This window comes from Rhinatrema bivittatum, chromosome 7, assembly GCF_901001135.1.
Source record: "Rhinatrema bivittatum chromosome 7, aRhiBiv1.1, whole genome shotgun sequence".
Classification (NCBI taxonomy): Eukaryota; Metazoa; Chordata; class Amphibia; order Gymnophiona; family Rhinatrematidae; genus Rhinatrema; species Rhinatrema bivittatum.
In genome coordinates, this window is record NC_042621.1 from 141107444 (window position 1) to 141124408 (window position 16965).

Genomic DNA, 16965 nt, shown 5'->3' on the forward strand with positions numbered 1-16965 from the left:
CACTGACCCTGGGCTGATTTCCCTTGACAAATCACCCCCCAACCAGAGAGGGTGGCATCCATGGTCACCACAACCATGGATGCCACCATGGTTGTGGCATCCATGGTTGCCACCCCATATCCATGTCACTTCCATATCCATCCCTTTCTGTGCCGAGACATCCACCACGAGAGACTAGACCTGGTATCCTCTGGCAACAGCAAAGGAAACTGAAATTCCTCCGAAAGTGGATTCCAACGGGATAATAGAGCCCTCTGCAGAGGACGCATGTGAAAAAAGGCCAATGTAACTAATTCCAGCGTAGAAGCCATGGAACCCAGGACCTGTAAATAATCCCAGACCCTGGGAACCGACAGATGTAGCAGCTGAAGGCCCTGACTCTGCAACTTGATTACCCTCTTTGTTGTCAGAAACACCTTCCTTATCTGGGTATCGAAGTGCGCCCCCAGATATTCCAATGACTGGGCCAGCTTCAAATGACTCTTTTCCAGATTTGTCACCCAGCCCAATGAATCCAGGAGTTGCAGGACTCACTGGACTGAGCAACAACACTCCACTTCCAACTTCGCCCGTACTAGCCAATCGTCCAAGTATGGGTACACCAGGATACCTTCCTTCCTGAGCGCCGCCGCCGCCACTGCTACCATCACCTTTGTAAACACGTGCGGTGCTGATGCCAACCCAAAGGGAAGGGTCCGAAATTTGAAATGTTCCCCTAGGACCATGAACCTCAGGATCCTCCAGTGTTCAGCCCAAATGGGGATATGGAGATAGGCTTCCGTCAAGTCCAATGACACCAGAAACTCCCCTTTGCTGACTGCTGCCATCATCATGTACAATGTCTCCATCTGAAACCGCAGCACCCAGAAGGCAGCACTGACCTTCTGCAGATCAAGAATGGGCCGAAAAGTCCCCTCCTTTTTGGGCACCACGAAGTACATGGAGTACTGACCCTGCCCTCTCTCCTGAGGGGGCACCAGCACAATAGCACGCAAGAGCTGTAGCCATTGCAAATTATCCCGCACCACCTCCCGCTTGTACCGGGAGATGTAGAGGGAGATTACAAAGGTGTCCCTGAGCGGATGAGAAAATTCTAAGACGTAGCCATCACTTACCACCTCCAGGACCCACTGGTCCAACACGATCCTGGTCCACTCCTTGTAAAAGAGGGACAGCCTCCCTCCGATCGCTTCTGGACTAATCTTACTTCCACTTCCCCCTTGGGGGACACCGCCCCTCCAAGGTCTGCATTGGGCTCGAAAGGACTGCTGTCTGCCTGAATTCTGCTTTTGTGCTGCCGGCCAAGGGCTCCTGCCTGCATGAAACCTCCTCGCCTCTCGGAACTGAGCTTGCAGAGAAAAGGACTTCTTGGGGGTTTTCCGTCCTCAGGTAACTTATTGCCCTTCGACTCCCCCAACTGCTTCATGAACTGCTCTAGATCCTCCCCAAACAGCAGCTTTCCTTTGAAGGGGAAATTAGACAGCTGGGCTTTAGATCACACATCTGCTGACCAATTTTGCAGCCATAGGAGTCTTCGCGCCATAACTGCAGAGACCATACTCCTAGCCGAAGTCCGGATCATGTCATAAAGGGCATCCGCCACATAGGTCATTCCTGCTTCCAAGGGGGCAGCCCGACCGCTTATCTTGAGCCTTCTGCAACCAGCACAAGCAGGCTCTCTGCATCAAGCTTCAGCACACTGCCGTATGAAGGCTCAAAGCTGATACCTCAAACAGTCTCTTAAGTAGAATCTCCAGTTTCCGATCCTAGATATCCTTCAGAGTGGCCAAATCTATCACCAGGATGGTCGTCTTCTTGGTAACCATGGAAACCGCCGCATCCACCTTGGGAATCTTCCATGACTCCAAGGTCTGTTCCGGCAAGGGATATAACTTAGCCATAGCCCTGGCTACCTTCAGGCCCACTTCAGGAGATTCCTACTCCTGATCCACCAACTTCTTCACCTTCTTAGGCAACGGAAAAGCCTTAGGGGGGCCCTGTAACCCCTCCAGGATTGAGTTTACCCTCTCATTATCCGAATCTTCCTGTGTGACCTTAATCCCCAGCTCATCCAGCACCTGGGGAATTAGCAGGCCCAGCTCATCCCTACGGAACAGGTGGACCACCCGAGGATTGTCATCATCTGTGATCAGAACCTCGTTCAGATCCTGCATTGGATCCCCCAATGCACTAACAGGATCCCGGTCCGGATCCTGCATTGGATCCACCAGTGTACTAATAGGGTCCTTGCCGGTCCACCAGACTTCCCTGCATCAGATCAGGATCATCCATCTCATCAGCGGGAAACAGAGTGGGAGAGGAGTCCCGAGGCTCTGAAACAGCATCCTGACTCCCAGCACGTGTAGACAAAATGGCTGCCGGCTTCCCTGACCCCTTTCCCCCCCCCTCCACCGGGATCTCCAGAACCAGCCCAACTAACCTTGGGCTCCTGCCAGTCCCTGGGGGTCCCACAGAGGTCACAGCCCCTCCGGAGACACATTCCAGGCAAAACATGGTTGAATTTAGCCGAGCCCATTTCGATCTACAGCCATGACAAACTTTGCCATGCAGCGTGGGAGGCAGCATGTCGGCATGATCAGGCCTAAAAATAGCCCCTGCAGATGCGAGCTAACAGCGGCGCTGTCCAACGCCAAAAAGGCACCCAACCCCGGACATATGAATTTGGCCCCACTTACCCTTACCTGCCTCCCGGCAGAGAAAGAAGTCAGCCACTCAAAGTGCTGCCTCAGCCCTGCTCTTGGCTGCTGCCTTCCTGTTTGTTTTTTTAACTTAAAGAAACACACACAGAGTGACCAGGACAGGGAATAAAATCAAAATACTTCCCTGATTCCGGAAGGAGGCTGAGCGCTGAAGGTGACAGGGACCCAGAGAGGGTGAGGGAACCAGGAGCCCTGGCTTTCACACCCCCCCCCCCCCCCCGATGACAAGGTGCCAGCACAGGGATCACCAACCCCCTGCACATGCTGCTCTATCCGAGGGATGGCCCACAAAAGAACCTAACACCTCTGGGAGCCGAATTCTCCTTACTCTTCTTTTCTCTCCCTTTTTTTTTTTTTTTTAAACTCTATAATGCAGGTTTGCACCTCTACCATCTGCTGGAGACAGAGAAATACTGAGGGACTACAAGTGGCACTCTCGGTTATGCAGCAGTGCCTCAAAAGTTTTGTTCTCTGCCTCTATCTATTGGTAGGGATGCATAAACCCATTTGTCTGGACTGATCTGGGGTATGAACAGGAATCAGTGGTATAAGTTGGGCCTTTTCACTAACAAGCAGCCTAAAGGGAACAGGAGAGGACAGGGATGAGGCTGATGAGTGTAGGAGGAAAGGCATTCTGGTCCCTAATCCAGCCCCTCCCCTTTTCCTGTCCTGAAAGGATCAGGAATGGAGGGGAGGGGGGAGGTTAGCATGGACAGAGAAGTAGCCAAAATGTTTGATCCCTCAAAGATTTCTTAAATCAAATCAAAGATGATTTTGATATAATTGCTGGATGGAGTTTTTAAATTCTTCTAAAGGGACATATTTATATAAAGGTTCTTGCACCTGCCTATGTGGCCACTCATACACTAGCTACAAAGACTTGGATGTGTTTTGGAAGTCTGCAACTGCTGCTGTTTCACTGCTGGAGGAGAAGGGATTAACTTCAATTCATGGAAGCCCTGATGACTGGCGCTACTGCTCACAAGTTTCAAATTTGTGCTAATTCAACCTCTTTTTGTCTCTGTTACCATGTGTCCAATCTATGTGCACATATTTTTCTGTGTAATTAACAGCCAAGACAAACTGCTGATACTGAGGGCATTTTCAGCATACATAAATTCATATACTCAGAAAGAAGACGAGGACTCTCTGAAGAAAATATAAAAAGGAGGGTTGCACTATATTATTTCAATTCAAATCCTGATATTTCACAGTTAACAGTTTGCAACCTATATATTTCTACCTGATAATTAGCTGATGTCTGTAATAAGTAAATGTATTTGTATAATAATATAATTTACATATTGTTTAAAAAATGTGAAATATTTTCAATAAAAACTGATCTTTTTGCACAATGAGAGGTGAATCTTTATGCAAAGTTCTGCAAATCTGCCACATAACTGCTGTAGAATTTTGAAAAAAATCTGACACAGAATTTGCTCTTGCCGCAGAATCTTAAAAATCTGCCTAAATGTGCTGTACGTAGCTCTACTCTAACAGTTTTCTGCCCCAGGGAGACTGCTTCCTCTCATTCTGTGCAGTGAAACAGGCCATTTACTATTCCGCAGCAGTACTGAAGTCAATCATCCCACTAGGGGAGGAGGTGATGGCTTAGTGTGTGATTTCATTGGTTGAAAGCCCTCGACGCTTTTAAACTGATCAATTACCACCCTGCTTTTTCCTGGTCCTTAACACCTACCGTGTTTTCTCCTGGTTTGTGTAAACCTTCACTTGGTCTATGACGCAGAAGAACCTAACAATTAACAAAAATACATCATCAAAATGTATACACTGAAAACATCTGAACCTCCAAAATTGTGGTTTCCTTTTAGCCCAGGCAACAAGGGAGTTAATAAAGAGCAGGTGACGCAGAGCAGCTTCAATAGTGAGGGGCCTCCAGCAACATCTGTGCAGCCACCTCTTGAACGGAATGCAAAGAAATCAACTCTCATGACACTCAGAGTGGAAAGCATAATATGAAGGCAAGGAGGAGGAATGCTAATTTATTATTGCAGACCGCAAGAGGAAAAATTAAGACAATGTAATCTGTCCAAGAGTAAAGACAGGAGGCAAAAGAGTTGGGATTAGAAGACATGCGTTTTCCCAACCCTACCCACTTCAGGGGTAAGCAACACTGCAGTAAGGGGGGGGGGGAGAGAGAGGGGTGAGACTGCTATTACTACTAAACATTTCTATAGCACTATAGACGTATGCAGTGCTGTACAAACACACAACAGGGAAACTGGCTCTTGCCTACTAATTTTCGTTCCTGGAATACCACAGATCAATCCAGCCAAGGGTTTTCCCTACCAGCAGATGGAGGCAGAGAATAAAACCTTTTCAGGTTCTACTACTTAACCTGTACCCAAGCCAATATGTCTAACCCCAAACTCCAAGGATCTCTCCCTCTCAAGCAAGCTGAGGAATAAGTTGAAACTCCCAACCAAACTGAACCCCGAACTAGGGTAAAGCAAGAAATTTTGAGTCTCAAATAACTGAAAACTATGTACAACCTCATTCAAAATTCTGCAGTACAAAACTTGAATTTGGCATCACCAGCAGCATCCAGAAGCAGGATAGGTCTTTCAAAAATAATCATAATAATAATCATAATGGGAGGGGAGTCTGGACTGATCTGGGGTATTCCAGGAACGAAAATTAGCAGGTAAGAACCAATTTTCCTTTCCTGTTCATATCCCACATCAGTCCAGACAAGTGGGATGAAGCCAAGCCCCTCTACACTGGGTGGGATCCCGAAAGACCTACATGCGGCACACTTGGAGGCCTCCTCTAGAGCCCTGACATCCAAACGGTAATGTAAAAGTGTGCAAAACAGGACCAAGTTGCAGCTCGACAAATCTCTTGTGGAGATACCAACTGACACTCCGCCCAGGAGGCTGCCTGTTCCCTAGTGGAATGCGACCGACCTTTACAAATATAGGTCGAAACTATCGCCTCCTTTAACTGAGCAATCGTACTATTAGTCGCTTTGTAACCCTTCATTGGTCCACTGAATAACAAAGAGATGCTCCGAAATCCATTAGTCACCTTGAGATATCTTATGAAAACCTGACACACATTCAAAAGATGAAGTTTATTTAATTTATTTATTTATTTATTTAATTTCTTTTTATACCGATGCTCAAGACTAGGTCTTATCGTACCGGTTTACAATGTAACTGAGGGGAAACCAATTAACATCAAGGTAGAAAGTAAAGTTACATTAAACAGGGAGCATAAAACCTGGGCAATGGAAGACAGTACAGAGTTTAAACTAAGAAACAATTAGAGAGAGATAAATATATAAATCAACAAAAACTGTAAGATACAAAAACATAGGTTTATCCTAGGCAGTTATTAGCATCCATTGAATGGGTTCCATTGAATGGGAAGAATCAGACGTCAGATGTGAAAACCCCAGCAACGCCACCATCTGGCTAAGATGAAAAGCTGACAAAGGAAAAAAGGAAGGAACAGCACGCAAAGAAACATAATCATCGGAAATTCGCAAAAAGGGCTCTCTGCATGACAGGGCCTGGAGCTCTGAAATTCATCTCACCAAACAAATTGCAACCCAACACACCATTTTCAGGGTAAGGTTCTTCAAAGAAGCCCTTCTCAAAGGGAGGTCCACACAGCTTTCGGAGACCCAAATTAAGATTCCAGGATGGCCAAATTCTATGGACTGGAGGATGCAAATGCTTCGCTCCCTTAAAGAAACATACTACATCCAGATGAAATGCTAAGGGTCGTCCCTGCAACCTTCCCCCTAAAACAATCTAAGGCTGCCACCTGGACTCAGAGAATGATAGGCTAAACTCTTTGACAAGCCCTCTTGCACTATGTCACTATATGATATAATTTGATTGATGGTGTGATATATTATTAAATTTGCCAGGATTGTTTATCTCTTGCAAAAAGGCCAAGACTAGGGCAACATTCACCTGCAAAGGCTCAGCGCCATGGACCCCACACCAGGACTCAAACACTCTTCGAACTCTGATATATGCTAAAGAAGTAGAGGATCTTCTAGCTTGAATAAGAGTAGTAATCACTTGCTCTGAATACCCCTTCAAGTGGAAACGCCGCCTCTCAAAAGCTAGGCCGCTAGACAGAAGTGATCTGCCTGTTCCAATAAGATGAGTCCTTGATGCAGCAATTCCCTCAGGTGGCTTAACCGGAAGGGCCCATCTACCGCTAGCTGAACTAGATCCGCAAACCATGGACGGCATGGCCACTCCAGCGCTACCAGGATCACTCTTCCTTGATGCTGCTCGATGTGACACAACATCCGACCTATGAGCGGCCATGGGGGGAAGACATATAGCAGGAGCCTCCCTGGCCATGGCTGATCCCTGTGGAGCCGAACCCCCTCTGGCGGCTGAGAAACGTGGCTGCCTTGGCATTCTTCCTCATTGCCATGAAATCGAACTGGGGAATGCCCCACATGCTGAATGAGTGCAAAGGCCTCCGCTGACAGTTCCCATTCTCCCGGGTCCAGCTATTGCCTGCTGAGATAATCCACCTGCACATTTGTCCACACCTGCCACATGAGAGGCTGCAAGTGCTGCTAAATGAAGTTCCACCCAAGCAAAGAGTTCATGAACCTCCTGAGCCACCAAGCGACTCTTCGTTCCGCCCTGCTGATTGACATAGGCCACCATCATCGTGTTGTCCAAGAACTCACGTATCGCCTGTCACTGAATCCAAGGAAGAAAGAACAGTAGCACCCTCTGGACGGCCCTTGTTTCCAGATGGTTGATTGACCAGGACACTTCCATCGGAGACCACTGCCCTTGGGCTACAGATCCCTGACCTACTGCTCCCCAACCACTAAGAATGGCATCCGTGGTCACTACCACCCAGTCTGGAACTTCCAGATCCATTCCCTTCTCCAAACTGGGCCGCGACAGCACCACGAGAGACTGAACCTGGACTCCTCCTGGAGCGGCAATGGTAGCTGAAATTCCTCTGATAATGCATTCCAACAGGACAGGAGTGCCTTCTGAAGAGGGCACATGTGCGCAAAAGCCCATGGCACCAAATCAAGTGTAGAAAAAGCATGGACCCTAGCACCTGTAAATAATCCCAGACTCTGGGGACTGGCAAGTCCCGTAGACAAACCACTTGTGACTGTAACATGATCACCCTTTCTAGAGTAAGAAACACCCTGCCCAACTGGGTGTCGAATCATGCTTCCAGATAATCCAAGGACTGAGACGTTCTAGATGGTTCTTTGCCAGGTTTATCACCCAGCCCAGGGACCTTAGACACTCTGTCACTCGCTGAATAGAACAGCAACACTCTACCTTCGACTTTGCCCGAATGAGCAAATCGTCCAGGTACGAATGCACTAGTAACCCTTCTCTTCTGAGGGCCACTGCCACCACCACTACCATCACGTTTGTGAACGCTCTTGGTGCAGTAGCCGGCCTAAAGGGAAGAGCTCAAAACTGAAAATGCTCTCCTAGCACCATGAAACAAAGAAACTTCTGATGGTCTGCTCTGATGGGAATGTGGAGATATGCCTCCATTAGATCCAAGAAGAATAGAAACTCCCCCTTGTGCAGCGCTGTGATCACTGTTCGCAATGTCTCCATCTGAAAGCATGGCATGTGCAAGGCTGCATTGACTCTTTGCAGATCTAGAATGGGCCAAAATGAGTCCTCCTTTTTGGGAACCACAAAGTACACAATATACTTTCTCGACCCTGTTCTTCTTGTGGCACCAGGATGAGTGCTTTCAAGTGCTGCAGCCGTAGAAGAGTGTCCCGCATTACTGCCTGCTTGATGATCGAAGCACAATGGGACAACACAAAAGTCTCTTTGAGGGGTCAAGAAAATTCTAAGGTCAGAAGTGATTCTGGTCCACTCCTCATAAAAACGGAACAACCTTCCTCTGACAGCCTCTATGGAGGAGTGGACCAGCCCTGTCTTCATTGGACGAGCTTCGCACCTCTGGAACACTGTCCTGCACTATCTCTGGTCGGATTTCCAGAATCCTGCTTGTGCGAGGATCTGGAAGAACCTCTGTTGCAGCGAAATTTCCTTATCTCACGAAAGCCAGCGCGCAGTGGGAAGGTCTTCTTACTTCCTTTCTTATCATTGGGCAATCTATTCCCTTTAGAATCTGCCAAATACTTCATCAGCTTCTCCAGGTCCTCCCCAAACAACAACTTTCCTTTGCAGGGGAGATTAAAAAGTTGCACTTTTGACCAAACATCCACTGACCAATTGCGTAACCACAGGAGTCTTTGAGCGGCCACCATGGACAACATATTCCTGGCAAAAGTGTGAAGCATATCATAGAGGGCATCTGCCACATAGGCCAATCCTGCCTCCAACTGAACATCCTGACCAGGATCAGCAGAGGTCCCCGCAGTCTTCTCCTGCGCCTTCTGCACCTGTCACAAACAAGCCCTCTGCATCAGACTAGTGCAGACCACAGCCCTAAGGCCTAGAGCAGAGATCTCAAACAGCCTCTTTAACAGGATCTCTAGCTTCCAGTCCTGCCATAGGGATGGTCATCTTCTTTGACACCTCTGCATCCACCTTTGGCAGCTTCCAAAGCTCTAAGGTGTCCTCCGGCTGGGGATACAACCTGGCCATAGCCCTCACCACCTTCAACCCTGCCTCTGGGAAATCCCATTCTCGGTCAATCAGCTTCTTCACTTTCTTCGGTAAAGGGAAGGCCTTCAGCGGTCCATGCAGCCCATCCAAAACCAGGTTTGCGCCCTCGTTGTTGGAATCCTCCTGCAAAACCTTAATCCCCAGCTTCTCCAGAACCTGAGGGATGAAAGGCCGCACCTCTTCCTTACGGAATAACCTGACCACCCTTGGGTCATCCCCTTCTGCCAGAAGGACATCATCGGCATCCAGGTCACCACCCACTGGACCATTTGCAGGATCTCCACCCTGACCATCACCCTGGTCGATATTCGAGCTCCCTGAGGATCATCGCTGTCAGAATCCTCAGAGGAGTCGTCCTCCACTTACGATCGATCCAGGCCCAGCAGGTGCAAAATGCCCCCCGACCGCGGAGGTGTCCCAGCCCAATACTTCTTGGCCTTACCTCGGGAACTCTGTGCGATCAGCCGCTAGATCGCACAGAGTTCCCGAGGCACAGAGTTCCCGAGGCACAGAGTTGCATGAGGCCTATTTTGCCAAGAAGGAACTGGCGGGTGCCAGTTCCTTCTTGGCAAAATAGGCCTCATGCAATAACAAAACAAAATCTGCAGAAAATCCATCGTGGTCCCCCTGCTCTGCAGCTGCCAGGTCCTCCCCTGGTCCCGTTGGCACCTCTCCACCTTCTCTAGACTCCTGGTGCTCTGGAGAAAGCAGAGGAGGGGAGTCTCTGTGCTCCCTGTCTATGGCAGGGCTCCTTCCATGTGGAGCTAGAATGGCCGCCGTCTCCTTCACCCCCCACTGGGGCCTCCTGCACAGGGCCTGCCAGCTGATCCTCTGCCAAGGCTCCCTCGCCTCCAGAGGCACAGCCAGAGCAGAGAAGGGCTGCATTAAGGCGGGATCGCCTCCCACCGCAGGCTTGATAGGCTTTCCTGTGCTCCGTAGGAGGTGGCATGATCAGCAACATGGCCTGCAGCTAAAAATAACCCTGAGTGGGAATGAAGAAAGCCGCTGCTGCAGCCACCACCATCCCTAGCTCTGGGTGTTGAAAAACAGCAAGAGCTGCGTGATTCCCTGCACTCCCCAACGCAGAGTCGACTGACGACCACTGCTGCCGAGAGTAGGCCTACCCAACACTACTTTCTTTTCTTAAAGAAACAGTCACCTGAGCAACCCAGGAAAAAAAAATGCAAAAAGAAAGATACACTTTCCTGTTTCTGGGTGCTCCTGGATGTTGCAGATGGCCAGACTGGGTGAGAGGGACTCAGGAGGAGTGAGGGAACCAGTACCCCTGGCTTTCCCTCCCTCTGGAATCAAGGGTCGAGTCTAGTCAGGGATTTCCAACCCCTCGCCCACCCTGTTCAACCAGAAGGATGACCCATGAAGGAACTTAACACCTCTGGGAACTCCGTCTTCACTTCTTCTGTCTTCTCTCTAAATCTATTCTATCCTAAAACTATATCTTCTTCTTCTTCTTTTTTTTTTTTAATTAAGATCAGACTGCAGGTTTGCACCTCTACCATCTGCTGGAGACAGAAATACTGAGGGACTGCAGGTGGTACTCTCTGTTAAGTAGCAGTGCCTCAAAGTTTTTATTCTCTGCCTCCATCTGCTGGTGGGGATGCAAAACCCACTTGTCTGGTCTGATCTGGGGTATGAACAGGAAAAGACAGTTCCTTCTCAACAGAGTTTACAATCTTATAAGACAAACATCCAGGACAAGAGACTTGGGGCATTTCATAAAGGAAGACAATAGTTAAAAAAGAAAAGAAAAAGGAAATTAGTTAATAAGGTTAAAAGCAGACAATCAGGCGTGATATTTAAAAGCAGCCTCAAAAAGGTGGGTCTTTACTTGGAATTTAAACACGACAAGAGAGGGAGCATGATGCACCAGTTCAGAAAGACTATTCCAAGCACACCGTGCAGCCAGGTGGAAAGCACGGAGTCGGGATTTGTTTATAGACAGAGATGAACTTACTGCTAAAGCACTGCAGCTTTGACTGATGGGCGAGCCCTGGCTCCTACCTGTGAACAGAGAGCAGCCTGTCTCTCAGGGACTGAACAAAGGGGTTTATCCAGTGATGGCGCAGTACCACTGTCTGGGACAGGCTGATGTGAAACTCTTCCATCCTGACCAGTGACAGCCCATACGTTCGAGTGTGACACACGAGGAGATCCAGCAGGTCAAAAAATTCCTCTTTGGCTTCATCTGATGGGAGAGCCATGCATTTAAATACTCATTACTTTATTATAGCTCATGGCTAGACTAACCCTGCCTGCACTATCTTTGCTCTATGGTGAAAGGGCTTCAGTCTCTAGTATGGCCGGTCTGTCTCTGTCTCGGTGATATACAGAGGGGTTTCAGGCTCCAGCACTGTTTGCTCCTGTCTATCCTGGTTTGTGGTGTACAGAATAGGTACAATCTCCAGCAGTCTGTCCCTCCTCTTTGAGATACAGAGTTAAGTTATAATAAGGATTTACTTACAGGGTGAATAGACATATGTTGCCCAGTTGCCTCGCTCATGTGGGAAGCTGCGCACACGTCCACCATGCCTGGCGTCATCAGCACTGCGGTCTTCTTCCTCCTGGTCCTGGAACATGTTTAATACGCTGGCTGGTACCGGCAGGCAGACCTGGGCTTTGCTGTAAGAAGACAAAGTTGTTAGGAAGAGAATGAGACAGGGCACATTTTCTACAGCCGCCATATATGCAGCACTAGAGGGAGCCACCATGAGCCGAAGGAAGAGGGAATGAGCTGCCACCAGGGCCCCACGTTCCAAAACTGAAATGTTTTAATATGGTGCAAAGTGTGTGTGTAGTCGGTGGGGCTTGGCCTCTGTGCTGGCTTGTGCACACAGGACCCCAGGTGTTGCTTCCTCTCGAGCAGGTGGGACCCGGGTTCCTTGCCTGCCACTCTGGTCAGTCTCCCCTGGTACATTTGGTGTTTGTCAGGCTGTGCGTGTTCAGGCTGCAGACTGCATAGCACTATGTGCAGGCCATACTAACGGATTAAGCACACAAATTACTACCTTTTAATGGTGGAATATATTGCTGCTTCAGGAGCCAACCTGGGACACTGTTGGTGCGAGTCCTTGATCGAGACCTGTTTGCCAGTAAACTAATACCCTTCTGCTGTGCGCCACCTCTGCCCTATCACCCACTCCACTGCAATAAGATCATCTTCACCTGACCATAAAGCCAAGCCAGATACCTTCTGAAGGGGCAAACCTAAGGAAGGTCACCTCTTTGGGAGCTCCTTCAGGAATGACTGGGAGGGATCTGGCTTTCGTCACCTGGCCAGGGTGACAGATGAGTAGGATTTAGGTTTTTTGATTATTGTTGCATTACTGGTTGGGTGGGTTTTGAGCTGTGGCAGCTTACGTTTTGTTTAAATTTATTGCATTTTATTATATTATTTATTGCATGGTTTAACACTCGGTATATATTTTATTTTACTGTATTTATACTTGACTTTTTTCAAGGAAAGTAGTTTATAAATGTAATATAACATTAAAATGGACTGTGATATTTTGGTTTTGTAACTCAGAGTGCATATTTTTTGTAAAAAGGTGAGTATTATAAGCATTAAATCAAATTCCATCCCTTTCTTTCCAAACACCTTTAAAAAAAATCTTTATCCACTCCCTCATCGCCTCCTCACAGGTCTCCCACTGAACCATTCAAAATTCAGCTGTACAACTGATCTTTCTCCAATATTACTATGGCAATGTAATCCCCTCTCTCAGGCGATTACATCAACTCCCCATCCATAGGCACTTAAAGCTTCTCTTCTCATCATCTTGCCTAACTTCTCCTACAACCCTGCTTGCAACCTTGTTCATTGAGCAGGCTGCTTTTATCTCTACCTTTTTCCTTCCATCGCCAACTCTCCGCTTCCTACCTTGCTGCACCCTATGCCTGAAACTGCCTGCCCGAGTTGGTGTCTCTGGTCATATTCATATCCCCATCTAAAGCACCAACATTTTGAGACTACTTTTGATTTTTAAACTATGGCTCTTCCCATTCAGTCTTGGTTTGCTACGTTTTAAATAAATAAATAAATAAATAAATAAATAAATAAATAAATAAACCCCCCTCTCATCTCTCTGATCAGTCATGACTGTGCAGAAGTGTGCACATGAAACTGGGCTGGCCGAGCGGCTTAGTGGCAGTACTCTACACTGCCAGGCAGAAAGCTCCTGGTTTGATCCCCGAGTTGGGGCTTCTGCTCCCTGTTCAGCTGAGGATGCTGCGGAGGCTGAAGGGTGAGAGTCATGCGTGACTCCTAGTGGACAGATTCAGGGCTCATAACGGCAGGGTTCTGGAAGGAGATCTGGTGCAATAATCAGTCTAGGATTGTTGTTTGGAGCAAGGGGTCCGCCCTCACGACCGATGGCCTTGAATCTTTAAGGTATCTAGCGACACACCTGCCCTGGCTCCGAAAACTGTTTGCTTGGCACCTAAGTTTCAAAATATTTTTCCATCCCAGTTTGCCTAAAATTTGGGGCATGGTGTCTTGAGCCTGGTACCACAGCAAGCCCAACAGGAGCCGCCACAGTTTTTTGGGGCCCAGTGAAAGATGCTGCTGCTCTACCAACCCAGAAAACAGAGCAGTGCCTTTCCTGTTGCCACTGGCCCGGGCCCAGAAAGAAAGGGTTTCTGTTGCCACCAGCCCAGGAAGAGCACATTCAGGCCACCTGTCCGAGCCAAGAGCACCACTGCTGCTGCAAATGGCCCAAGAAGAAAGCACCACCAGCTAGGGAAGGGGACTAGGCAGAGAACAACAAAGACAAAAAGAGAAAAAAAAAAAAGAATAAATAAGTTAAAACATCTGTCAAAAAAAAAAAAACAAAAGTAAAAGAAAGCAACAAACAAATATTCAGGGGTGGGGTGAGGGGGACCTAAAAAATTGATGGCTGGTACCCAGCTTTTCAGAAAAGTTTTCCACCCCTGCTCCCTGAAAATCCTACCCGCGTCTTCCTCTGACATCTTTATATCCAGCTCTCATCTGTCAAGCAGCCTAGGATGAGATTCCCCACAGACGGGATCCAGAGAGCTTGAAAAGCGCCATCTCCAGGGCAGCCAGCAGGCTTGAGAGCTGCAGATGCACCTCCTTGTGACAAAGCATTGCCTGCAACTGAAGAAAGGCAGACAACGAGACAGAAACCCTGTAAATCAGAATCCAGGCACTCGCTCAGAGGTCACCCACCCTAAACAAGTGACTGAAGAGGAAGCACCTCTGAGCAAGCTAGAACAGGAGAGGCTGGAGAAAGAACCTCAGGGTTTGTGTAGGTAACTTCAAAAGTGAGCCAGACCCTGACCGCTAAAGCATTGAATTTAGCTGGCTTCTGACCACAGGCAGCTTTCTATATATTTATTTACAAATATATTACCTGCAACAGCCAAAGGTCTATGTGAATTACAATTTAAAACACATTCATAAATACAACCTACACATACCATAACACAATAAAACAAACAAGAGCCACTGCAGAAAAACAGATAAAACCAAGGTCATGTATTCAGGTCAACTCAGTCTGCATCTAATGCATTACCCACTGACCCCTCTCCCTGATGGTTTGAATGTCAATGTATAAAGAAATATTTTCAATTGCTTTTTGAATGATGGTAAGGAAGCCTCAACTCGCAGAGTCTCGGAAAGCAAGCTCCACAACGTGGGGCCTGCAACAAAAACAGCCCTTTTTCGAGTCTTTACCAAATATGCCACCCTAACGAGGGGGAACATCTAAAAAAAACCAAAACATTCCCGTTGAGCAAAGAGCACATGGAGGTCTATAATAGCGCAGCTCACTGCTTCAACGGCAGGGGGGAATGAAGATAAGAGGATGTACATTCAGAAATCTACCATCAAGGACTGAATTGCATAGTCTGGGTAAACAAATAAGCGTGGGAGTAACTTGCTTATTGCGGCGGTTACTACCCCTAACCAATTAGGCTTGATACTTCACTTTTATGCAGCTCCAGCACTGCTCTCTACATTAATGGCGGGGGTGGAAGGAAATTAGAACCAAAACGTTACCAATAACTGAACTCAGCGGTCAAAGTAACAGATAAGTATGAGAAAAATAAGTGTGAAAGCTTGCTGGGCAGACTGGATAGGCCGTTTGGTCTTCTTCTGCCGTCATTTCTATGTTAAAGATTTACATAGAAACAAAGTAGTGAAGTATTCCGGATCCTCACTGCTCAGTGTCTTATGGAAAAAAAATGTTTTGAATTTAATGTGAGCTTGAATGGGAAGCCAATGTAAAGCGGCAAGAACAGGAAAAATATGTTCCCACATCAAGTCTCCAGTCAATACTCTGGCAGGCACATTCTGAATAGTCTGCAAAGCTCCGATAGATGACAGAAATCAACATATTACCCTATGATAGTGCCAAAGCTTGTAACACTGATCTAGAGTCATTAGCAGGTAGATAGGATTTTAATCTGCACAAAAGACGAAGCTTAAAAAATGAATTCATAATCATTTTTAATTTGTGCTCGCATTGAGAGGGAGGAATCAAAGATGACCCCCAAGATTTCATACCTCGTAAGACATGGGAATCTGAATATTCTCAAACAGGAGAAAAGAGGATACTTCTACAGTGAGAAAATGGTTTAATATAACAATTTCGGTCTTAGAAACATTCAAAACCAGTTTGTTGGAGAACAGTCAAAACCTCAGCAGGATGAGACAAACAACTGATGACCTCCACCACTCCCGACTGCTTGTGCTTCATTACTAGTTGCCTTTTTCTATTTCCAACTAAGCCATCCTAGAATCCCTCTTTTTTTCTTCTTTTCGGCCGCAATAGCAATCACAGAGGCAATTTTCCCAACTGTCCGCTTTTGTGTTAATTCTGTGGGTACTTTTCACCCCCAGACCAGGCACCAAATTTCAAAGTACGTGTGCGCTTTTCCTTCGAAATTTGGCACGGTACCCACCTGGTTTCTGTGTGGACGGATCTTTCATGGAAAATAGCAGGGTTAGTCGTCTTTCTGGTTAAATTACGGACTTAGCCAAACTGAACGCCTCCGACTTCTCTGGCGAAGAGGTAGACTTTAAAAGCCTGGGGAGGGGGGGAGCGCACATCAATTAGGGGATGTGAGCACAAGTCGGGCTCTCGTGTATCCACCTAATTTAAAAAGCCTCCTCAGACGCGCACCCATCTCCCGCTGCGTGCACATCTCAAAAGTTTTCAAAAAGCGGCAGGGTGCGGGAGAGGTCTGAACGGGACAAGAGCGTTTCAGGGCGTGGCCAAGAGATATGCACGTGAATACTGACACGCCTGGGCGCATGCCCACATCCCCTGCTTGCTAAGTTTACTTCTGCTATGGAGGAGGTGCAAGTTTAAAAAAAAAAAAATAGGGGTTTAAAGGGTCTGGAATAACTGGGGGCGTGCAGACTATCAAAACAGGGGGGGGGGGGGGTGGAGCTGTTAACTGGGAGAACTGGTAGACGAACTGGTGAAACTGGCAATGTTGTGGATGCGCATCCCTTTTAAAATTCCCTGACTTCCCTGGTAGAAAAGGGATTTGAGCGCATAGCTGCCCACCCACTTAAAACTGGATGTACCTCTGGCAGAAACGGTAAGATGAGTAGCATTTTAAGAAAACACGAG

At 47.5% G+C, this 16965-nt stretch overlaps 1 protein-coding gene across 5 annotated transcripts in view; it reads right to left on the reverse strand.

The window, feature by feature from the left end:
- Window positions 1-16965, reverse strand: part of USB1 (U6 snRNA biogenesis phosphodiesterase 1) — a 51863-nt gene that overhangs the window by 12767 nt on the left and 22131 nt on the right. For 4 of the 5 annotated variants that reach the window (XM_029609262.1, XM_029609260.1, XM_029609261.1 and 1 more), the window contains exons 3-5: window positions 11829-11986; window positions 11369-11552; window positions 4420-4473 (exon numbers count right to left, since the gene is read on the reverse strand). In XM_029609262.1, the coding sequence (XP_029465122.1) occupies window positions 4420-4473; window positions 11369-11552; window positions 11829-11986 (396 nt within the window). Of the gene's footprint in view, window positions 1-4419; window positions 4474-11368; window positions 11553-11828; window positions 11987-14313; window positions 15316-16965 lie in introns of those variants that run through there. The other variant, XM_029609264.1, reaches the window with a different exon arrangement.